This window comes from Anopheles maculipalpis, chromosome 3RL (assembly GCF_943734695.1).
Source record: "Anopheles maculipalpis chromosome 3RL, idAnoMacuDA_375_x, whole genome shotgun sequence".
NCBI classification, from domain to species: domain Eukaryota; kingdom Metazoa; phylum Arthropoda; class Insecta; order Diptera; family Culicidae; genus Anopheles; species Anopheles maculipalpis.
Genome location: NC_064872.1, coordinates 8,612,415 through 8,635,001, shown reverse-complemented (window position 1 = coordinate 8,635,001; position 22,587 = coordinate 8,612,415). Strand labels below are relative to the sequence as shown.

The following is a 22,587-nucleotide window of genomic DNA, read 5'->3' as shown; positions in this document are numbered from 1 at the left end:
AGCACGACGGTCAGTCGAAGCTGCAAAAAAAAACCCACACACAACCACGGCACGACAGGGGTCTTTTTGCCAGTCTCAGCCAACCTGCCTGCCAGTGCTAGCCAGCCAGCCAGCCACCAGCGGGAGCTCATAAGCGCACACAACACACACGCTCACGGCGGGGGATACCTTCATTGGCTGCACGAGCAAGCTGCACGGCCTGAGCAAAGGCGAACGTGAACGACGACGAGCTGCCAACGACGATGACGACGAGCACGGCGACGACGATAGCGCACGTTTTCACCACGGCCGGAATCAACAGCCGTTTTGTGGTGAGTTTGCGCCGTTTGAATGTGTGAGAGGATGAGAGAGTGAGAACGAGAGCGTGTGTGTGTGTGTGTGTGAGAGAGCGGGGTTTTCTAGGGAAAAATAAGAAATTCTCAGCTTCTTGTAGTGTGCTCCATTTGATAGGAATTTCAAATTAAGTTGACCGTTTTAATAAATCGATTTAAAACAAGAGCTTGAATTATTCGTTTGAGTTGAACAAAATTATGCTTGAGTGATAAATTAGCAATTCTTTATTCTAATAGTGAGTAGAAAAAAGCAAACTTTTTTTGCATTTCTTTATAATGAAAATTTAATGAAAAACACTACCGTTGGCGGGAAAACCTTTCCTCTCGATTACCTACTTTAAAACTCACCACAGCGCTCATCACTCTCGTGCTGAGAACTATCTCTCACTCGGAAAATTCTCACGAACCCGAACTCAATTCGTTCGCTCTCATTTTCTCCCTCTCTCGCTTTCGCCGGTTCGGCGTTCGGCAAAATGCACGGAAATGAAACACCTCGACGAAGAACTATTTCCCGCCCTGGGAAACTAGAACTGTGCAGCTACCCTGCCATATCCGCATGCCTAAACGCGTGCGTTGCGCGTGAAAACTCGTGCAGCAGCCGAGCAACAAGCTGATAGGGAAAAATCAACCATACAGACAGCTGAATTTCACCTCATCTCATCTCATACACGCTGAACGGATCACGGATTCGATGATGAGTTTCACCTTGCCAATGATTTTCCTGCCTGCGTGTGTATGTATGTTTGAGTGTCGGGAAATTTTCACCTGCTTCCATGTACCGAGAAAATGGCCCTGCCAAATACTCCATCAGCATCCCAAGAGCCGGAGTACTGACTTCGAAGGTCATTACTGTAATATTTGCCACCGGGAAGCAGCAACTTGCTGCAGTTAGCATTCCTGTACACACACGCACACACATACGCACACACATTCAACCAACCATTCCCTGTTCGGTAGCCGTGAAAGGCGCAGTTATTGACCCAATAACGGCTACACGAAGGGTAGGTTAAATGAAGGCATCCGCAGCAAAATGGTCGGTGCTCCGGACCAATCCGCACATTGACATTGGAGCGGAACGTTAACGTTAATGGAAAATGATACCGTTTTTTCACCTACCACCCCCCCTTTCCACGCTGAACTGGGTGCAAAGCACACTGCCAGCCAAGGGCAAACAAACCTTCCCCAGAAATAATTAGGATCGGGTGAGGGAACCAAACGAAACAAAAAAAAATTAAACAATACTAAACTAATTGTGATAATTAATTTTTACTGCAGTGCCCAAAAACTCTTGTGCAGACTAATGTCTTTTTTCGGACCAATACCACTGTGTATGTGTGTGTGAGTTGGTAGGAGGGTTTGGGTTTTTGTGAAGGGAACCTTGGAGCTGTGGGGAAATTCGATAAGCATGTTTTTTGGCGAGAGCATTTGGGATAGTCTGATGGACTTTAAATTGTATTTTAAATGATTGGTTAGCTCATTATGGGAAAGCGTTTGCTGATAAGCTTGTACTGGTGCCGTGACCAGGATTAGCTCTGTGGAGCTGTTGATAAGCCTTTGTTTGGAGTATCCATGAAATTTAGGGTTAAAGTGTAATTAATATATTGCAAAGCAGTTAAAGCTTTTCATTAAACCTAGTTTATTACATATTTTTGTTGGTGCCGTGACCAGGATATTCGATGAATTGCTTAAATTTGCTTTGATTTGACTTTGTACAAACGAAAACTTTATTACTAACCTTTTCTATCTAATTTTGAGTGCATTTTTTATTTTTGATATCATACTAATTCTGTTTTGTTTTGCTAAAATTGAGAAAAGTATAACAATCATTTTCTAAAAGCTATTTCAGCTGAGATCTGTTTGTTTATTAATAATATTAAATGTATGCTAGTGGTCATGACCAGGATTTGCTCTGTGAAGTCTTGTGAGTAGTCTTCTTGTTAATTTTGGGTGAATTGGAAAGCTTTTAGTTTGCAAGAAACAATTTACAAATTATGCTACATGTTTTCAATTTTATATTTTAGATTTATTCCACGGCTATTGCAATACACAACATCGAACAGGAAATTTCAAAGTCCTTTTTGAATTTTTGCAACACACTTTTCAATGAAATCTTGTTTTAAATCAAACTTTTATCAATTATTTTGTATCAAGTGAAACAAATCGTCACTCAAGCTGCTTTATGGCGCGCCATCACACACAAACACCACGCCAAATGTCAACGGCAGCGCAGCGCAAACAAGCTGATCCGCAGGCAAGCATAACGAATATTTAATCATAACAATACAAATACTCAATATCTAATCACAATCCCATCGAATCGAATCGTTCAATTTCATTCAAATGCGTGTGTGCTGTGCGAGAGAAACGAAAAACAAAAGCAATAGGGACACAATCCCGAAACGTTCCATATCCACCGTTTGCTTTTGTCGACTCCCGAGAAAGAAAAAAGAGGGTTTTTTCCACTTTGTGATTGCATTACGTGTGTTACGGTGTTCCATTCAATTTCAATTGTTTTTTGATTATTGCAATCACCGTCCGCCAAAATAAACGCACTCTAAAGCACGTCCTACGTGCAGATAGAACACGACATGCCATTTCTGAAAGCAACGTACCAGATTCCATGCCGATTTATCGATCGCTGAACCTCAACGAGAAGGGGTGTTTTCGCGTATTGATTCGCCTCGCCCGTACGGGAAGGAAAGTCACCCGCCACAGGACAGAGGACACCTTTTCTTGGAACACGATGTCCTAACTTCTATTAAGAGCAAATAGCTACTGCGGTACTCGGTTACGCTTTCTGGTTCCAGCATGGACGCGCGTGTGTGTCTGTGTTCCCTAAACGGTCTCATCTCAAACGTTAAGTGTGGCATCTTTACGTACGTGTGTCGATCCACCGATACGGGGTGAAAAAGAATACCATACACACGTAAACACAAGAGACACTCCGCAAAAGGACACCCCGGTTGGATCGGTTGGAGTGTGCTTGCCAGCGAAACTTCAATCACTTAAGAGCTTTCGTAGTCATTATGCCTAAGCAAACAAGCCAACGAGCATTCGGGAGAGTAAACAAGCGTGCCCGTTTCTTCCATACCTTCGGCAGATATTGCCCCTTTGTACATAGACCGTGGACCACATCGTGTCCATCACCATTCTTCGTCAGTAGTTTGATGTTTTGCAGGCACACCGAGTAGAGAAAGGAAGCTAGTTTGGCTGTGCATATGTGTGAAAGTAGCCCGCTTCCTTCCAGGATTCATCTAATTTCACCGCCCCATCTTCTACTTGCGCTCGTACATCTTAATCAGATACCTCCGTGTTTTTGCACATTGACATCAGGCGAGACCCATAAGAAGTGTACCATCTTTGGCTACTCATTCGCCACAACGTTCGCCAGTCTAATTGCCAACATTTTTCCCACCAAAAAGAGAGAGAAAGAGGGCGAAGCAGAACCTTTTCCACTGGTGAAAATGCGACGTGATGAAGGTTAACCCAAAACGGGAACCCCAGCAAGAACTAAGGAGTGGCAGCGGAAGAGGTGTTAAGTAGCAACAGCGTAATTACATTCCCCTTCATTATACCAGGCGCACCCGCACCCAAACTTACCCTCCACACATCCCGGCGAAGACAAGCCACAAAAGCAAAGACGTCTTTGGCGTAATACGGAAAACATCGCCGTTTTCCTTCGCTTCACCAAGGCACAGCGCAACAAGTTACGCTTAATCAAGTACAAACAAGGCGGCTTCAATACTCAGGGACCGGGTGGTGTTTTATGGTTATGCACTTTTAATAATATTTGCACGATCAAGATCAAGGCTCCGGCAGCCAATCATTAGACGAAGGAGAGTTTTAATTGAGTTGCTTAAAAATAACCACCATATGGTTAAATGAAGTTGGTGGAAGTATACTTTGCGTGACGTATAAAATGATGTTGAGATGCGGATTGCATACTAAGAGGCGTATAAATAACATAAGCTTTAGATCTTTCCAAAAGCTTTTCCTTTTCAGATCATGACGCGGAAAGTCTAACTGGTTAGGAAATAATAGTGCAATTGAGCTAAGACTCGTGCAAGCTGATTTGTATTGTGGATTTCATATTCTCAGACGTGATTTAAAATTGATAAAATAAAGCTTCACCATACATGTCCCTATGCATTTTCTCCTCAGTAAAGTTATTGTAAATAATAGTAAAATTTTGTTTAGTGTGGTGTAATGGTTTTTTGTTAAGCGATTTGCATACTCATAGGCGTGTTTTGATTATAAAAAAATAATCAAAAAATATCATATAAGGAAGTGTTGCACTACGTGTTGTATATTTTCAGGTGGTTTTAAATTTAAGTTATTCTGATCCTTCCCTTTAAAATATCATTCATTGATATTGTGATTCTTCATTGCTTAATGCATTATTATAAAAAAAATCATCCCTAATCCCCACACACACTCATGAATGTCATGCTGTTTGATAATGCCATTAAAGAAAGTTTGCGCCATATTCCCACGCACTGCCGTACCGTACAGTCTACTTGGTTCCTCGCGCGTTTACCAGAGCTTCATGTCTTCATTTCGCACCAAGTTATTTCATCTTGGCACATTGAGCATAAGGGAGTGTGTGTTTGCGTGTTTGCGTGTGTGCATGGAGCTGGTGGAAAGCCTTCCTTTCGCCTTACGATTCCGTTTCTAATCCTTCTTCTAGCGCGTGTACAGTGGGATGTGGAAATTTGCGGTAGGGGTCAGGTTTTCCGGTTGGTTGATACGCCAAACCGAGAGGGTGAAGTAAAACGTCTTCATGTCTTTCCAGCTTTTGGTGGTGCTTATGGATTCGTTGGTCGATAATTCCTCCCTGCCAGCAAGGACTCCACGCTACTTATTTTGAGACAAGACAAGCTCGCACAAGCATGCAGTGAAGAGGATTTGTTTCAATTTGTACCACCTTTAAAGGATTCGAGTTCGAGACAGTTCAAAACGAGAGGGAGCTGGCTAATTTTTGGTCGAGTACATACTTATGCTGTGCTCAGTGCGAGTACATGACACGTGGACGATGAGATGAGGGTTCAGTTGACAACTTGCTCACCGGCAAAAGCTAGTCATCCCCGGTATGATGCCTTGAACCTTCATGAAATGAGCGTTCTAAGCAGCGAGTCACACCAAATAAAAAGTAACATTAGGTGATGTTTTTCGGATGGAGTAGATTTTTGTGAAGTTGATTCTCATGTTGATGTCATTTGCTGCTTTATACTTGCTTATCCGTCGCTATTCCGCTCTGCACTCTTGACCAGCTGTCTGTTAACATATGATCAGAGCTGACTCTTGGATTTCTTTGCAGGACTCTTATGCATAAAATCGATGTCATGAAGACCTCCAAAGTTCTGGTGACTGTCTCAACTATTATACATTTTTAATTATGATAAGCAGGGTCTCATCAGTTTTTTTTTTCGAATATCTCTTCTGTAAATGGGGAATGTCGATTTGCTGCAATATTGGAGGACATCTTAAGTGTACGTAAAATACGCTATTGAGTGGTCTTGACCAGCTAGTCGCTATCGCCTAGTTCACCAGATCGGCCCCAAGATGCCTCAAAGTAAGACAATTCACCTAAGATATCAAGTTGTCTCACGCAAAAGTAAGAAATAACAATGAATGTGGCCCAGCCGCCGCCAAACCGGCAACGACCGACCATTATACGTTAACTCTTGCAATTCTAGTTAATCCTATCGCAAAACTCCAGTTTTGCATCCAAGTTCACTGTTGCGAAATCCTCCACATTCGAATGCTATGCGACATTCGACAGTAAACGAGGTATCGGCTTACTACCGAACGGCAAAAAACGCCTCCGTACCACGGAACACACGTGGAGACCATTATTTGTTCAATTGAGTGTGAAAAGCAGAATCAAATCATTCGAACGTACATCGTTAACTGTACTGTGTTGTTGGAGCTATTGGGTGGGTCGTGTGCTTGTATGTAGGGCACAGTTTTTTGTCCCCAATGCCTCTTTCCCTTGCATACGTTGCTATGCGTTACTTTAAAAAGATGAAAAAAGAGTATAAAGCAACCATTGAATACGTAGTGTGCATTGAAGAAGTAGAGTGTCCTTGTTGGGTTTTTCCTATGCACACATGATGATTACTTTCTAGCAGTGCAGAAGCTTACTGTACCGTGTACTAGCCGAGGTACGATATACGCACGCACGATTACATTTCCATTCCTTCAGTCACTCTCTCCAGGAGCTAGAACTCGAAAGGTAGGTAAGGTTGCTGTAAAGCATCACCTGTCATCTCTTTAAAAAAGTTCTTCCAGCTAAAAATCAACTCCTTTCCGGATGATAAATATTGATTTTCACCTGTGTGCCCTTCATCTCTCTCTCTCTCTCTCTCTCTCTCTCTCTCTCTCTCTCTCTCACTCTCTCCCTTTCGTCTTTCTCTAGATCGACAATGAAGGGGTTTCGTGCATACACGAACTTCAACTTTTTTACATCTCCATCTCAACGGGAAGGATGGTTCTGAATGATTTCGTGCCATCCGTTACACTTCGTAACTTCAGCCAGTTTTTTTCGTTCCCGCTCTCTCACTCTTTGCAGAAGGATGAGTCTCAGGTACGTAAATGCTGAACGAGATGAGCTTTCGAAAACTTCGCTTCAGTCAAAGTTCCCCCTTTCGGAGTATCAGCTGTGCCGAAGAAGTCTGTTGTGTCTTTGGCACACAAATTTTAAACCGATCACCGCGTCCCTCCTCCTCTTATGTGGGAAGGGTGCCAAAGAGTTGTCTCTTCTGTTCCTCTTGAGGTGGGTGCGCATTGCGGTATCGGTTCTTCTTCTTGTTCCTTCTCTACCCTACAGGTATTCATTATTCATGGCGAAAATTGCACAAAAGCCATGACATGATTATTTAACTAATGTCATACTCCGCACGGCGTAGCAAGGCTCCACGTGGCGCGGGATGGTGAAGATGGATTTACGTAAGAACACACACATACACACATTTATATCGCTTGGAACTGCATATGTGTAGGAGAATGGGTGTTGTTCCCCACCGGCACAGACACAATCATTTGTCCATCTTTGTACAGCTTCTCTCCGCCAGCGTGCTAGCGGGGTAGTTTCAACCCACCGCCATTACGCTATCACGACTGGTGGCGTTTTTCAACGTTTTCAGCTCGGCTATTCATGCATATCCGTCTCCTCTTGCTCCGGTGCTCTCGAGTTCCAGGAACGATGTCGTAAATTGAAACGTCTTCCAACCTTAAACAGCCACCCAGCATCAGTGTTCCAGCGTGGAACGGGTAAGGACTCGGCGAGGGAGAGGAGGAGAAGTGAACAGGTAGAGGAAAGGGGGAGCTTGCAACCCGAACGAACAAATCAAGAATGAAGAAATGAAACTCGTTCGCTCCCTACACCCACCAACCACCTGGCGTTGGCCCTCCTCCTCCAGGGTAGCATGACATCCGTATGAACGAACCTGATAGAATCCGTAAACGGAACGATAGCATAAGCGACTCTCGTCGTCGACTGGTTAGATGCTTTTTGCACACTACAACGTTCTTCGGGTTCCCTTGCGCCCAACGACTTGCTTATGCTCGATGATTATTTTCTCCTAAATTATTCATCCTGCTGCTGCTGCTGCTGCTGCTGCTGCTGCTCAGGTGTGTTTGTGTGTGGAGGACATCAGAAGCGGGAAGCATGACTTAAGCTGACTTGGTGGATAGGGTTGAAGAAACCTTTCCCTTAGCAAGGAAACATCCCGGAGCTTCTTGGCGCTTTTATTGAGCGAAAGTATGGTGATGTGGTCTCTGCTGGAAATCATTTTTATGTTCTGCTACGATAGAACAGCTTCTTAATAGGGCAGCAGTTAAAGCGCGATGTGACTTCGGGAGCATCTTATCAATTAATACGTAGGTGCTGATGCTGCTGTGCGATAGGGCTGAACGACAGTGTATGGTCAAGGTTAGATGCGCATGAATAAAGAAGAGAAAATTCTTCGCTGGGTGTGACACTTTTCGTGGAACAGAATCATTTGAAAAAGTGCTTAGGATTGATTATTGAACGTGGCTCGGTGGCAGGAACTCTATTCGAACGTATTATTTACCTTTCGGAGTTGCTTCCTGTACCAAGTACAAGACATACATTCAAAAACTTAGAATAACGAACCGAGATACTCCAAGAATAGACTTCAATTTTAAATTTAAATTGAAAAAGGTATTTTCTTCGGACAACTTCAAGCTTTGTTATAGAAAATTCTAATCTAGAATTATTAAAAATATAAATCTTATTATCAATCAATACTCTACACCACACGTTCTATCCCAACCACTAGTATCGATACTTCGTAGAGTAATCCTTTGGCGAAACCACCAGACCGCGACCTTTACGCGCTCCCCGATAAACCGTCTCCACGATATCGATCATCTCCTGCTTATCTTCCAGTGGCCAGTTGATTTTGTTATTATTACCCGTTCCCAGATCGATCATAATGTGTTTGTTGCGGAAGAAGAACATCACCGTGCAGGGGTCGTACAGTTCGTACATTTTGTTAAAATCCGGCACCTCCGTAATATCGACCAGATAGATGACGGCAAAATTTTTCACCTTTTCCGCAATATTGTACAGCACCTCGTCCATCTTCATGCAGGTTGGGTCCCAATCGTGCCCGAATCGTATAACCTATTTGGGGAGGAAACAAAGAACGGATTTACCAATCATCTTCCGGCGCTTTGCGTTAAGCTGAACTTTCTCTGAAAGCCCTTACCACAACACGGTCCTCCTCGGACAGTATGGCTTGGTCCACCTGCCAACCATTGTGTAAATGTGCTAACATATACGACATCTTGGAGTGTTTTTTTTTTGTGGCCGGTTTTTGATGCAAGTTAGATGATAATTATCACTTTTTGATTCTTAATCCGAGAACTTGTAGCGTAACAATAATAAACAAACTTTAACTTTATGCTGTGCAGGATGTAAACAGGCGTTGACAGTTCTCGTGTGACGTTTGGACAGAGGTCGAGCTTCATGAGTCAAAATACTTTTATTTAACTTTAAATATTTAATAACAAATTACGGTTCTTTACCAAACTATGCATTTCATATCTAACTTATCGAAACATCTTTATTTAAACATATTAGTTAGTTTTATACATAAATTTATTTTATTCATAAAATTCGAATCAATGCAGGAAATTGATTCGAACTGTTCGGGGTGTTTGTACTGGATACAAAAATCGAGCAAGTTTCTTGGCAAGGCTTTAAAGAGTTCCGGGTCCACACAAAATAGTGAATGTAATGTGTAGCCTCCATAAATCAATGAAAAAATGTTTTTCTTTTGAAGAAAAAACGATGTTTCATGTATTTCAAGCATTAAATTCATGTAATTCAAGATCAATTAAAGCGTACCGCCATCACACGCATCAACTCTTGCTCGACCAACCTCAATTGATAACGTAGATAAAATTCGTACCGATGTTCATATCCTTGAAGGTGCCATTGCTCAGTAGCACTTGCTTCTTTTCAGTTTCCACCCTAAATTCGCCCTCCTCAATGGTGACCTTACCCGACCGATAGTCCTGGAATGCGGGCAGACTGCGCGGACCGAGTACCGGATCTTCGTATCGCATAATTTCCAGTGCAGATAGATCAGCTGAAATTCAAAGAAAATGAATGATTAATATTTAGTTATGTTTTATGATACTCACACCAAAAAAAAACTCACCTTTAAATCCGATTTGCTTGGCTAGCTTTTCCTTGAGCGTTTTGCTTGTATCGCCATCGGACAGGTTCATCGTGACCGTAAACAAACCGGACCGTTCAACCGGATTCTCCAGCGTTACCGTAACGAACGGTTTCACCGTAAATACGATAAACGGCACACCCGGTCGTACCTCTTCGCGCATCTTTTCCGGCGTATCCGGTTCGTCCGTGTACCGGACGGTAAGTGTATCCAGTTCGAGCGTTTTCAGCAGATACTCTGAATTCTGCTCCAACACTTCACGCTCATCAAAATCCAGCGTTACATCCATTGCCTGCTTACCGGGTCCTCCGACCGCTTCCACACGCTCGCGGACCATTTGTGCGAAAGGCATCACACGCTTCATGTACTTCTTCAGCAGCTCCTTTTTGCCCAGCTCGGTTGCAATGATCTTGTTGTCCGGAAGGGTTGAGCTGCCATCGCGCTCATAAAGTTCACGCATCGTGTCCAGAACACAGGATTGCCACGGTGGGAACGTTTTCGCCACCCAGATTGTACCATCGCTTGGTTTGGCGGCCAGCGCTTTCGGAGCTCCTTTACCACCTGCCTTCTGCTGGGTAACATTTTTCAGTGACAAACGGAACGAATGGGCCGCTTCCATGAAATAGGCGGAACATTTAATCTTTCGCTCATCGATCTCACCAACCGCTGGCCAGGATGCATGCAGGATGGAGCTCTTGTTACCCAACAGATCGCACCAGATGTGTTCGGCCACGTGCGGACAGATCGGAGCAATTAGCAGTGCCTGTCGGCGAATGAATTCCATCACCAGATTCGCGTGCATACCGTTCGACCCGCAAAGTTCGCGATATTTGTCCCGAGCAGTCTGGAACTCGAAGAACCCTGTCCGGAGTGCTTCCTTGAAGAGCATCTTACGGTAGTACTCGTCCGTTTGTTTGGTAAGTAGGTTCATTTCGCTCGAAAATACTTCATCATTAATCGATGCATCAGCGGGTCCTTTCCGGAGCAGTGGTTTGGAGGCGAGCGTTTCCTTTACCCACTCGATGAAGGTGTAAAGGCGTAGGATGCCAGCATCCGCATTCGTTACGACAAAGTTAGCATCCTCAATACTATCGCCTGCATCGGCAAGACACAGACGTGTACCGTCCGCACTAAACTTGGCAATCGATTCGTACAGCGTCAGGAAGTTTCCATCGGATTTGGACATCTTCGCCGAATTAAGCAACAGATGACCGTTGCACCGTACGCCTTTGGGCCATTTGGACGGTTCTTTCGGCCAAATCGCAACGTGATTGTACAGGAAGAACGTCAGATGGTTCTGGATGAGATCTTTGCCGGAAACACGCAGATCGACCGGATACCAGAAGTTGAATTCTCGCTTCAGCTGATCGAAAGCTTCACGTTTGACCCGACTTTTTGCTGGAAATTTCGCATCGGCGAAGAAAATATAGTCCCAAACTTCTGGCGTCATGTCATCTGGTTTGATGCCAAGCGGGCTTGGTTTTTCTCCCCGGAACGAACCAGCCTGCAGGAGATGAGCGACGGTATAGAATGCCATGTAGATGGTTGAGTCCGAAAGTGATTCGATGAGCCACTGTTGATCCCACGGGAGCTTCGTGCCGAGACCGTACGTACGCGAGCAGGCGTACTCGTGCAGCCAATCGAGACAGTGCTCGAAATTGCGCGAGACTTCCTCGTGGAACAGCTCCATCGTGTGAAGATGATCGGTCGTTTGCTTTTGCCATACTTCCTCCCCATAGTTCAGATACCACTGATTGCACAGAGCGACCACACAAACGTCTCCAGATCGGGACATGATGGTTTTTTCCGGCTCGTAGTAAACATCCGCCTCGTTCCGTTCGACCAGATACTGCTTGAGGTCCTTCTTCACGTCCTGCACCTTTTTGCCCTTGTGCTCACCGACCAGCATCACACCGTCGTAGAATCCTTTCAGATAGACCAGCTCCTTCGCTTCGATAAGCTTTTCACGATCGTTTTGGCTCTGGATCTTGAACTTATCGTAGGCGTAGACCGCGCACAGATTGCCCAAACCGGGCACATCGATGATCGGGATCGGTTGGTACGGTAGAACCATCTCGTCCGTGATGCCGTACTTCTCCCGGAAGGGTTGTTTCTTCTGGAGGTCTACCAGTGCGGCATAATCGTCCGGAGAATCCGATGGGACGGACGTTACGATGCCGGTTCCTTTATCCTCCTTGATCGAAAGCATCGGAAGGGTGTAGATTACCTTGTTAGATGTGAGCGGTGCTGACAACTGCAGTCCCATAATGTCCTGTCCAGCAAGTTCCGCGAGCTCCTTCAGTTCACCCTCAACGGTCGTAAATCCTTGGTAGGCCATGTTTCGTGCAGCACGCCTCGTACAGACCCAAACTTCTTGTTTGACCGTTTCGAACGCTATGTACTGAATATCCGGATGAACCCAACAGTTCGTCTGTCCGTACATCGTTTCCGGGCGCAGTGTACCGCACACCAAAAAAACTGGCCGCTTACCAACCACACCCGCCAACTTCGTAGGCAGCGAGCCTGTCACCTTCATCTTGATCAGTGTGTACTCTTGTGGTCCAACACCCTCACCGGAAGACCGATCGTGATCCATACACGGTTGTCCATCCTTCGGCGAGTAGATCGTGTGACGCTTTCCGTACATAATCTTCCCACGCGCCTTCAGATGATTAAACTGCCAGCGTACAAACGAATCGTAGAACGGATTCGCATCCGTCGTAATAAACGTACGCCGCCAATCGATGTGAGCACCAAGCTCCTTTAGATCCCTTATAGCCAGCGGTGGGAAATACTCCAACCAATGATCCGTATCGGCAAACTTGGCAATCTCCTCGTCTCCCAGCCCCAAACTTTGCATAATCTGCCACTGGAACTTTGCCGTGCCTGCTTTTGCCGTCGCTTTGCTTTTCTTCCCTTTGCTCTTATCTTTGGGCACGACATCACGATCCTCGGGTTTTTCCACCACCATTGCTTCCTCCCGCGGGAACACCGGTGGACAACCGTACAGCTCGATCTCACGCTTCAACTTATCCGCGCACGCCTTTATCGGCATACCGGTACAGTGGAAACCGAGCGGAAACAGCACCTTCCGTCCTTTGAGCCGATGGTACCGCACAGCAAATTCCGCTTTCGACAGTGAAAACGCATGCCCCAGATGAAGCCGCCCGTTCATGTACGGGTACGGGAAGGTAACCAGGAACTTTTCATCATCCCGCTGGCGTGGCTCTTTCGGTGCATCTACATCGTACACTTTGTCTCGCTGCCAGCGCTCCTGAATGTCCCGTTCGATTTTCTGCAGGTATTCCACCTTGAACGTTCCCTTCCGTTCGTTCGCCTGTCCGTGATGGGAGCAAGAAAGCGCATGAGTTTCTTACGAGTTTGGTGCATCAAGTTGCATCATGCACTGTACGGTGCATTTGCATGTATTACTCACCATCGTCGCTGCCATTTCCCGGATCGTCTGGATCGTAATGTATATTTCAACTTATTTCTCTGCACTGTCGCGGTCTGCCGGTGGCACACATGCGATAAACGTAAGCAAACGTTGACAGCAGGCGTTCGAGCAGCTTGACAGCTTGTAATTCGAACTCGAAAAGGTGTTACAAAGTTCGAACGGAAAATTTACATATTCAAAATTACAAGCAAAAAAACCGCTACAAGTGCCATTCAAAATATATTACCGACCCGGGTAGGTCGGTAATGAATTTAAATAAAGTGTTGTAATTTCAAAGTGTTCTTGCTTCTTGATTTCTATCTTTTGTCATTCATTGTAAAATCAAACATGTTTTATTTGATATTTGCTTCTGTTTAGTTTTATTTTGTCATTTTCATTTTTTTCATAAGAATGGTCGCTTGAGGAAACGTTTTACACTCCACTGTTCTCACGAACCCAGTCGCGAACGCTGGCCACACGCGAGTACACACCTGGGTAGCCAGCCTGAGCACAGCCATAGCCCCACGAAACCACACCCACCAGCTTTCCGTCAGCAACGAGCGGACCACCAGAGTCTCCCTGGCAAGCGTCCTTTCCTCCCTGCTGGTATCCGGCGCACAGCATACGATCAGTCACTCCTCCGAACGAGCTGTAAGCTTTATCACATTCCTTCTGGTTCACAGTTGGCACGTTGGCAGCCCGCAGCACAGCGTTCGATTCGGTGGCACTTAGTGTATTTCCCCATCCAGACACCGTCGTCATAGTTCCATCCTTCACCGGTTCGTCCTGTTTCGGCAGACCGACTGGCTGTACCTCATCGCTGAAGGTAAGCTCACTTTCCAGTTCCAGCAGGGAATAGTCATAATCGATGCTACTGCTATCGTATCCAGGGTGCTGTACAACACGTGCGACTCGAACAACGGTACCACCGGAAGCGTGTTTCGAGGATCCCAAGCGTACGGTCAAGCTGGAAGCCGACGCACCAGCAGTACAGTGAGCAGCCGTCAGGACCCACTTGCTGGACAGGACGGATCCTCCGCAGTTGTGACGCTTGTTGTACTGCAGTGACACTTGATACGGAGCATCGGAGACGTCGATCTCGAATCCACCGACGATACGTTGACCTACGGCGTAGCGTGGGCGCGGCGAGAATCGTGGTTCCGGTCGCACAAGCCGATGGCGCTGATTGGCCTGAGCCTGTACGCAGGCAACTACCGCAACCAAAACTGCCAGAAGGATTGCAATCTTGTTCGACATCTTGTCCGACACTTGTATGGCCAATGAAACGTACGGGTCAGCTATATATAGTGAATATGGTTAATGGCATTGAACTTGTCCTGTGCCTTTTAGTTGTATTAATTGATAACGATATCAATCGTTGATCGCTAGAATATGTGCAGCCTTTCTTAGTGTAATACCACTTGCGAAGCATTCGAATTCTCTTTTATTGAACAGTACGCGATAACAGTTTCATGTTCTGTCCACTTCTGTCTGTGTTTGGTGAAGAAACACTTCAAAACCGAGCGGAGCACTTGATCAAGCTCTTATTTATCGTACTAAGTAAATAACTGATGTCTGACCACTATCAGACACTCGAGGACAATAATCCCAACCGTTTGCATGAGACGCGATGATTTCGGTAAACTATTTCAAATGGTCGTTAAAAACGATTATCTGTCGGTGTTGGCGGGTTTTTCTAACGCTCAGAGATCTCCTAGGGGTTTACAGTCGTGCGCCACTTCGAGACGGCACTTGTTAAGTGCCACGTTTAAGCTGAACGATTGAAGTTATGTACATTCCTATGTACTTATAGATCGTGCGGAATGGAATTAACGCGTGATTTTTTTTTTTATTCAGTTTCCGGTGTCTATCATGACACGCTCTAAATTAAATCCATAGACTATCGTGAACACATCCCGAGGTCGTAGTGCATAAGAAGGAGTTGAATGAAATATCGTATTTGTTTTAAATATTTTGTATAATTTTATTTATAGCAAAGTATGTTGGAAGATATACAGTTCTGTGTTACCATTCCATCATCTGTCTTATTGGCTTAATTTTTACTAGTACATTCATTCTGGTAGGGCAGCTGTACCGCTCTTTCAGGATAGGATCGATATTTAATTATTTCCGAACTGTTCCCTTGTTTTCAGGAGTATCTATTTAGCTTTGGTTCAAAATAAAAAAGTCAAGGGAGATCAAGACGTCCTGAATCTGCCATACGAAGGAAGCATAGGAAGAAAAAGAGATATCTGAAGTCTAAAAACATGAGCGCTCCTAGATGCTAAACCACCAGTTGCTAGTATTTATAGACCATGCTGGAATTATGCAACTTCTACTACTAAATAATGTACACAAAATATCTCAAAGACAGCTTCGTCCTTCTTGATTCTATTGAAGGGTAGTAGTGGGACATCATCACCATCGTCATCCTACAACTGGAACGTTTTGGAGAGTGATATCAGTCAACGACCATTCTTTTCGCTTTCATTCACACGTCGGTTGAACCTTCAGCCGATCAGATGCTCCACAATGACAATAGCGCCCTCTATGATGAAATTAGCTAAGTTTGTTACGCACACAAATCGACCGTTAAAGTCTATAGAACAATAGTAATTAGTATTGGGTATAAGATTTCGGACTAGGACGATGAGCTGAGAAGATTAGATTATTTGCAATTCAATGTATTTATTTATACTTTTTCGTTGTTCATAAATTAGTGTCGACTGCCGACTAACGCTTGGGGCGCATTTTAAACTCCACTGTTCTCACGAACCCAGTCGCGAACACTGGCCACACGCGAGTACACACCCGGATATCCAGCCTTAGCGCATCCGAATCCCCACGAAACCACACCCACCAGCTTTCCGTCAGCAACGAGCGGACCACCAGAGTCTCCCTGGCAAGCGTCCTTTCCTCCCTGCTGGTATCCGGCGCACAGCATTTGGTCGGTAATTCCTTCGAATGTACTGTAGGCCTTGTCACACTCAGCCTGATTTACAGTCGGCACGTTAGCAGCCCGCAGCACAGCGTTCGATTCGGTGGCACTTTGCGTATTTCCCCATCCAGACACCGTCGCCATCGTTCCATCCTCAACCTTCTCATCCTGTTCGGGAAGGGCAACCGGCTGAACGACATCGCTGAAGGTAAGTTCGCTTTCCAGTTCCAGCAGCGAGTAGTCGTGGTCAACCGTGTCCTGGTCGTAGTTCGGGTGCTCCACAATTCGTGCCACACGGACAACGGTACCACCGGTCGCGTGTTTCGAAGATCCTACGCGAACAGCGAGGCTGCTGGCCGATAGACCAAATGTGCAGTGAGCTGCCGTCAGGACCCACTTGTTGTTCAGCACGGAGCCACCGCAGCGATGTTGTCTGAAGTATTGCAGTGACACTTGATACGGAGTCTCCGACACGTCGATCTCGAATCCACCGACGATGCGATGTCCAACGCCATACTGCGGTCTTGGCAGGAAGCGGGGTAGTGGTCGTACGAAGCGAGGCCGCTGCGAGGCTTGTCCCTCGACGCAAGCAACTACCGCTACCAGAAGAGCCAGGAGGATTGCAATCTTGTTCGACATCGTGTCCGATTCTCGTATGATTAGTGAAGGATCAGTGGTCCAGTATTTATACACCCGGAGATGTCCTAGTGCCCTCTTCTAATTATTTCGATTGGATTAGCTGATAGTGGTATCTGTTATTGTGCACGCGAAATACGCACGTCATAGTTGTAAAAGGTTTAACCGTTTTATGAGAGATTCTTGATTGTCTGTCATGATGAGTGGACCTGAAATCCGGCCACTTCAGCGAAGATGTTTTGAAAAATTTTGCTACATGTGGTGGGCAATCCCAACAAATCTTAAGTACTTTAGTCACGTTTTTCCTGACGAATGTACTGAATATACCAAAAATTTATTTGATAAGGCAAATACTTTACGTTCGGAAGTTTTATTTTCAGTAGAGTTTAAAATTATCAGGATTTTGATCAACCGTGGATAAAGAAGTCGCTTGGATGCCCTAAGCAAAATGTAAGTGTAACACATCGAATTAGGTGACTAAGAAGGCGTCTTATAGCTTTACCAGAATGCGGAAAATTTTTCATGTTCGTGGTAGTCGATATTACATGGTATCCCAGCAATTTTTGACACCTTCCTATAGTTTTTTGTCGTGTGCACAAATATTTTTTTCTCATTCCGAGGTTTTTTGAAGTGTATATTTCTGTTCTAGTCTCGAGGTTTTTTGACGCGTTTCCACATATTTTTGTTCGTATAGTAGAACATAGAGTGAATTTCTCGTATACAATTTTATAAGCACTCTGAGGGACTCTGTAATGAAGTTTGAATATAAAAATTTTTCAGAAGGATTGGTGGTGAGAAAAACGGTTAGAGCATGTACTTTTACTCATTTCGATTAACGATGGCAATTATTGACTGTAATATTTTTGTGTATAAAGTATTACTTTAAAACAATGCGGTTTCGTTCAGGGCTAAATATGAAATATACTCTTGATATATTTCTTGACTTAATTATATTTATTCATAAGTTTTTATTATAATTACATAATATTTGTGAAACATCATTCATCAACAATTACACTCCACTGTTTTCACGAACCCAGTCGCGAACGCTAGCCACACGCGAGTACACACCCGGATATCCAGCCTGAGCACAACCAGCGCCCCAAGAAACAACTCCAACCAGTTTCCCATCAGCAACGAGAGGACCTCCAGAATCACCCTGGCAAGCGTCCTTTCCACCCTCTTGATAACCAGCACACAGCATACGATCGGTGATTACTTCGACTGAGTAAGCCTTACGACATTCTCGTTGGCTGACGGTCGGTACGTTGGCTGCCCGAAGGAGTGCGTTCGATTCGGTCGCACTCTGGGTGTTACCCCAGCCGGATACGATCGTCATAGTTCCATCCATCACAGCTTCATCTTGCTCAGGAAGAGTGATCGGTTGAACCACATCGCTGAAGGTAAGCTCCTCTTCCAGTTCCAACAGTGAGTAGTCATAGTCGATGGTGCTGCTGTCGTACCTCGGATGTTGCACGACGCGTTTAACTAGCACAAGAGTTCCGCCGGTCTCGTGCATCGACGATCCATAACGCACGGCAAACGTGAATGCTGGTAGATCATCCGTGCAGTGAGCTGCAGTAAGAACCCATCTTCTGTTCAGCACAGATCCTCCACATCGATGGCCATTATTGTACTGCAGCGATACCTGATACGGAGTATCAGAGATGTCGATCTCGAATCCACCAACGATACGGTGTCCAGCTGCGTGTGATGTTACCGGTGCGAATCTTGGGTATGGTCGGACAAGTTGATGCCGTTGCAAGGCTTGCACCTGCATACAAGCAACCAATGCTACGAGAATGGCGAAATAATTTGAAAGCTTGTTCGACATCGTGTCCAATACTTGTATGATAGGTGAAGAAAAAAGGCTCACAATTTATATTGCGCCGTGGTCCTCAGTTCTGCGGTTATAATTCGACGTGATTAACTGATAGTATATCGCCCTCTTTTTAGCTTAACTGGCTTTTGCTATGTCTGACATACTGAAGAAGATTATCACGTCTATTTTTACTCAACAGACGGGTAGACAATCCTTGATATGGACAACCGATTGATAGCCATCAATCCGAGACCCTCACCGTGCTAGACAAAATGTCGAGGCACAAGACCATTGAAATTTTTAGATAGATGAAGCCTTAGAAGCCCTCATGGTGGTCAAAGATCTTATGATAGTTGACATTGATATACAACAAAATAAGTAAATAAGTCTGTTGTTTCTCGTTTAACCTTCATAATATAACTTTATTTTATTTCGATTCATTTGCATAACAATTTGCTCGCATCAAAACAAGACAAACTCTACACTCCGCTCTTCTCACGAACCCAGTCGCGAACATAGGCTACTCGCGAGAACACACCCGGATAGTCAGCCTTAGCACAGCCGAATCCCCATGAAACCACACCTATCAGTTTTCCGTCAGCAACGAGCGGACCACCAGAGTCTCCCTGGCAAGCGTCCTTTTCACCCTGCTGATATCCGGCGCACAGCATACGATCAGTTACCCCTCCAAAACGCTCGTAAGACTTGTCACATTCCTGTTGGTTAATGGTCGGTACATTGACCGCTCGTAGAGTAGCGTTCGATTCGGCAATATTTTGTGTATTTCCCCATCCCGATACGATCGCCATGGTACCATCCAACACAGTTTCATCTTGGTTAGGAAGCGTGATCGGTTGTATCACGTTACTAAAGGTGACCGCATCTTCCAGCTCCAGCAGCGAGTAATCGTAATCCGTTGTGTTCTGGCGATAGTTTGGGTGTCGTACAATTCGTGCCACGTGTGCCACCTGTCCACCGGACGCGTGCTTGGAAGATCCTAGGCGCACGGTGAAGCTTGAAGCAAGCGTAACGTTAGTGCAGTGTGCTGCCGTCAGGACCCATTTGTTGGATAGAACCGAACCTCCGCAGACGTGTTGGTGGTGATATTGTAGCGACACTTGGTAAGGAGTCTCCGACACGTCGATTTCGAACCCACCTACGATGCGGGGTCCAACGCCAGGCTGTGGTTCGGGCAGGAAGCGTGGAAATGGTCTGACGAATCGATGCCGTAGAGAGGCTTGTGCCTGAACGCAAGCAACTACCGCTACTAGAAGAGCCAGAAGGATGGCAATCTTGTTCGACATCGTGTTCGATTCTCGTATGATCAGAGGGAGTAGTGAAGTTCACTATTTATGGGGGTGTAATTCTGCTATTCTTTGATGAAAGGATTTTACGGGATTAACCGATAGGCCCATCAATGAGCGTTGTCTGTTTTGAACTTTTGATAATCGTGTTTGTTCCCGTGTTTTCCAGCGTTTATTTTGTGAAGAACATGATAACATTACACTACACATTTCCACTCGAGTCCCAAGAACCCAAGGGCACTATTGAACCTTGGTGGATAAACCCATTGCTTTGTAACTGCTACTTATGTCGTATGCATCTTTTGAACGGTAAACAAACGAAATGTATGTGAGTAATTCGAAACGTAAGTCATTTTTAGGTAGATGACAAATTGTAGAAACTTTTCGGCTTCAGAGTTAAAAGCCAAGTCATGGCATTGCTTGACGTTTTAATTGTGTGACTGTCCTACGCTTCAGATACTTACCAAATCGAGCATGCAAGCTTCTTTCAATTGATGTGTCGGGACTGATCCTCTACTCAGGAAAAAGCTATCACTACACCGAACATCAAGAATTATAGTAAACTGTCCTACTGTATGTGTGTAACTGTATGTACTCGTTTAAAAAATGCTGGGCAGTTCCTTGAACGGAACTATAGTCGCACAATGAAAAAAGGCAATGAAATTGTGAAGGTTAGGTCTCAATTTGTAGCCTTAATACTGATCAGCAGAAGCCATCAATATTATAAAGACATATTAGTTGACGCTATTGGTAGGGCGTTGGTAATGTCATTATAATGATAGATACAAGCTAGGTAGCTCGTAAGATTTTTTACGCGCTTCACGTAAGCCCAGAACGCTAATCCATCCTGACTTATATTATGGGACTTCGGAAAACTAAATTATATAATTCCATTCTTTTAGTTCTAAAGTATAAAATTCTACATGGCAAGCTAAAAAAGCTTTCTTTTACTCCTTCTTTTATCTTGTACAATATGTAGGAAATATTTCTTTTCTTTACTATTTTTCCAGCAAACTAGTTACATTGGCATAGTTTAAGATTTTCTTAGTTAGTTTCATGATTTATTGTTATGATTAGGTTATTTGTTTTAATTTATATTTTAATATCACGCCTCATAAAACAATGGAAGGTTTGTTTACGGTTGATGTTTTATTAAAGCTCCAACATTATTTAGAGCACTGCAATAATTTAAGTACTACCCATTACCCTTCGAAGAGTCCCGCTTATGCACCACTGTGCTCACGAATCCATTCGCGCACGCTAGCCACGCGCGCATACACTCCCGGATAGCCAGCGGCACCACATTCGTGACCCCAAGAGACAACACCAATCAGCTTGCCCTCGGCAATGAAAGGCCCACCGGAATCTCTCCGACACGTGTCCATGCCACCGTGCTTATACCCGGCGCAAAACATTTGCTTTGTAATTCCACCATACGACTGGTAGGCTTTGTTGCATTCCTGCTGATTCACAGTCGGTACGTTGGTAGCTCGTAAAACATCGTTGGATTCAGCTTCGTTTAGCGTCAGTCCCCAACCAGACACGATACCCATGGTTCCTTCCACGATTGGTTCATCCTGCTCCGGCAGCACAACCGGCTGTATCTTGTTGCTAAAGGTAAGCTCGTCCTTCAGTTCCAGCAGCGCGATATCGTAATTGTTGGTGCTGGAGCTATGATGCGGATAAGGTATGATGCGTGCCAGCTTCATGACGGTACCACCGGATGCATGCTCCGATGATCCCACCCGTACAGTCGTTATCGCTAGTGACTCTTCGTCAAAACAGTGTGCTGCTGAAAGGATCCACTTTCTGTTCAGAATTGATCCTCCACAGACGTGTCCCTTGTTGCGCTGGACGGACACCTGGTATGGGGCGTCCGTGATGTCGATCGCAAATCCACCGATGATACGTTTTGCTGCCAAATATGGTGATGTTGGGGCAAATCTACGCACTGGATGGATAAGCCTACTACTGTGCCATGTGTTTGCTTGTACACAAACAGCTACCACACTTAGCTGCAGCAGAATAATTGTAAACTTGTTCGCCATCTTGTCCACTAATGCTGTGTCTCGTGGTGAGAAGTCGTAAACAATTTATAGGGATCGATAACCGTCAGATTGAGCCTTGGTTGATAACGAATCTAAGCAAATATTATGTTGTGCGCCACGTGCGATTTTCTTAGAGTCTTACGCCCAGTAGCACACCAGTATTAGAGTACAACTTTTAAAAGAGAGCTTCTGCTGCCCATTAGAACTTAGTGGACAATATTAGTAAGTGCAGTCAAGAGTCTGGAAGGCATTTGTTTACATTTGACTCTCAAGCTTTCCAACGTCAAGCGTTACTACAAACGAGTTGGTTGAGTGGATTGGAAGAGATAGCTTAAGCCGATGGATTTTCCCTCGAATGAAT

The 22,587-nt window shown here is 44.9% G+C and overlaps 8 protein-coding genes across 8 annotated transcripts in view; 1 reads left to right on the top strand and 7 right to left on the bottom strand.

The window, feature by feature from the left end:
- The window catches only part of LOC126564457 (elongator complex protein 3), a 244,733-nt gene that overhangs the window by 100,489 nt on the left and 121,657 nt on the right, over positions 1 to 22,587 (top strand). The gene's annotated exons all lie outside the window — the stretch shown is intronic.
- On the bottom strand, positions 8,632 to 9,158 carry LOC126565581 (thioredoxin-like protein 4A). Its single transcript, XM_050222773.1, has 2 exons — positions 9,068 to 9,158; positions 8,632 to 8,982 (listed from the first exon to the last, which is right to left on the bottom strand). The coding sequence occupies exons 1-2, from the start codon at positions 9,143 to 9,145 to the stop codon at positions 8,632 to 8,634; spliced, it is 429 nt and encodes a 142-aa protein (XP_050078730.1). The 5' UTR covers positions 9,146 to 9,158.
- On the bottom strand, positions 9,735 to 13,592 carry LOC126563916 (leucine--tRNA ligase, cytoplasmic). The gene is made up of 3 exons (XM_050220714.1): positions 13,479 to 13,592; positions 10,025 to 13,379; positions 9,735 to 9,952 (listed from the first exon to the last, which is right to left on the bottom strand). The coding sequence occupies exons 1-3, from the start codon at positions 13,491 to 13,493 to the stop codon at positions 9,744 to 9,746; spliced, it is 3,579 nt and encodes a 1,192-aa protein (XP_050076671.1). The 5' UTR covers positions 13,494 to 13,592; the 3' UTR covers positions 9,735 to 9,743.
- Positions 13,891 to 14,771, bottom strand: LOC126565212 (trypsin-1). The gene has a single exon (XM_050222368.1). It carries the CDS (start codon positions 14,733 to 14,735, stop codon positions 13,911 to 13,913), a length of 825 nt encoding a protein of 274 aa, XP_050078325.1. The 5' UTR covers positions 14,736 to 14,771; the 3' UTR covers positions 13,891 to 13,910.
- LOC126565211 (trypsin-1-like) lies at positions 16,164 to 17,106 on the bottom strand. Its single transcript, XM_050222367.1, has one exon. The coding sequence runs from the start codon at positions 17,053 to 17,055 to the stop codon at positions 16,231 to 16,233; it is 825 nt and encodes a 274-aa protein (XP_050078324.1). The 5' UTR covers positions 17,056 to 17,106; the 3' UTR covers positions 16,164 to 16,230.
- LOC126565221 (trypsin-7-like) lies at positions 18,065 to 18,886 on the bottom strand. Its single transcript, XM_050222378.1, has 2 exons — positions 18,823 to 18,886; positions 18,065 to 18,753 (listed from the first exon to the last, which is right to left on the bottom strand). Exons 1-2 carry the CDS (start codon positions 18,884 to 18,886, stop codon positions 18,065 to 18,067), a joined length of 753 nt encoding a protein of 250 aa, XP_050078335.1.
- On the bottom strand, positions 19,354 to 20,190 carry LOC126565214 (trypsin-1-like). Its single transcript, XM_050222370.1, has one exon. It carries the CDS (start codon positions 20,176 to 20,178, stop codon positions 19,354 to 19,356), a length of 825 nt encoding a protein of 274 aa, XP_050078327.1. The 5' UTR covers positions 20,179 to 20,190.
- Positions 21,385 to 22,226, bottom strand: LOC126565215 (trypsin-5-like). Its single transcript, XM_050222371.1, has one exon. The coding sequence runs from the start codon at positions 22,224 to 22,226 to the stop codon at positions 21,402 to 21,404; it is 825 nt and encodes a 274-aa protein (XP_050078328.1). The 3' UTR covers positions 21,385 to 21,401.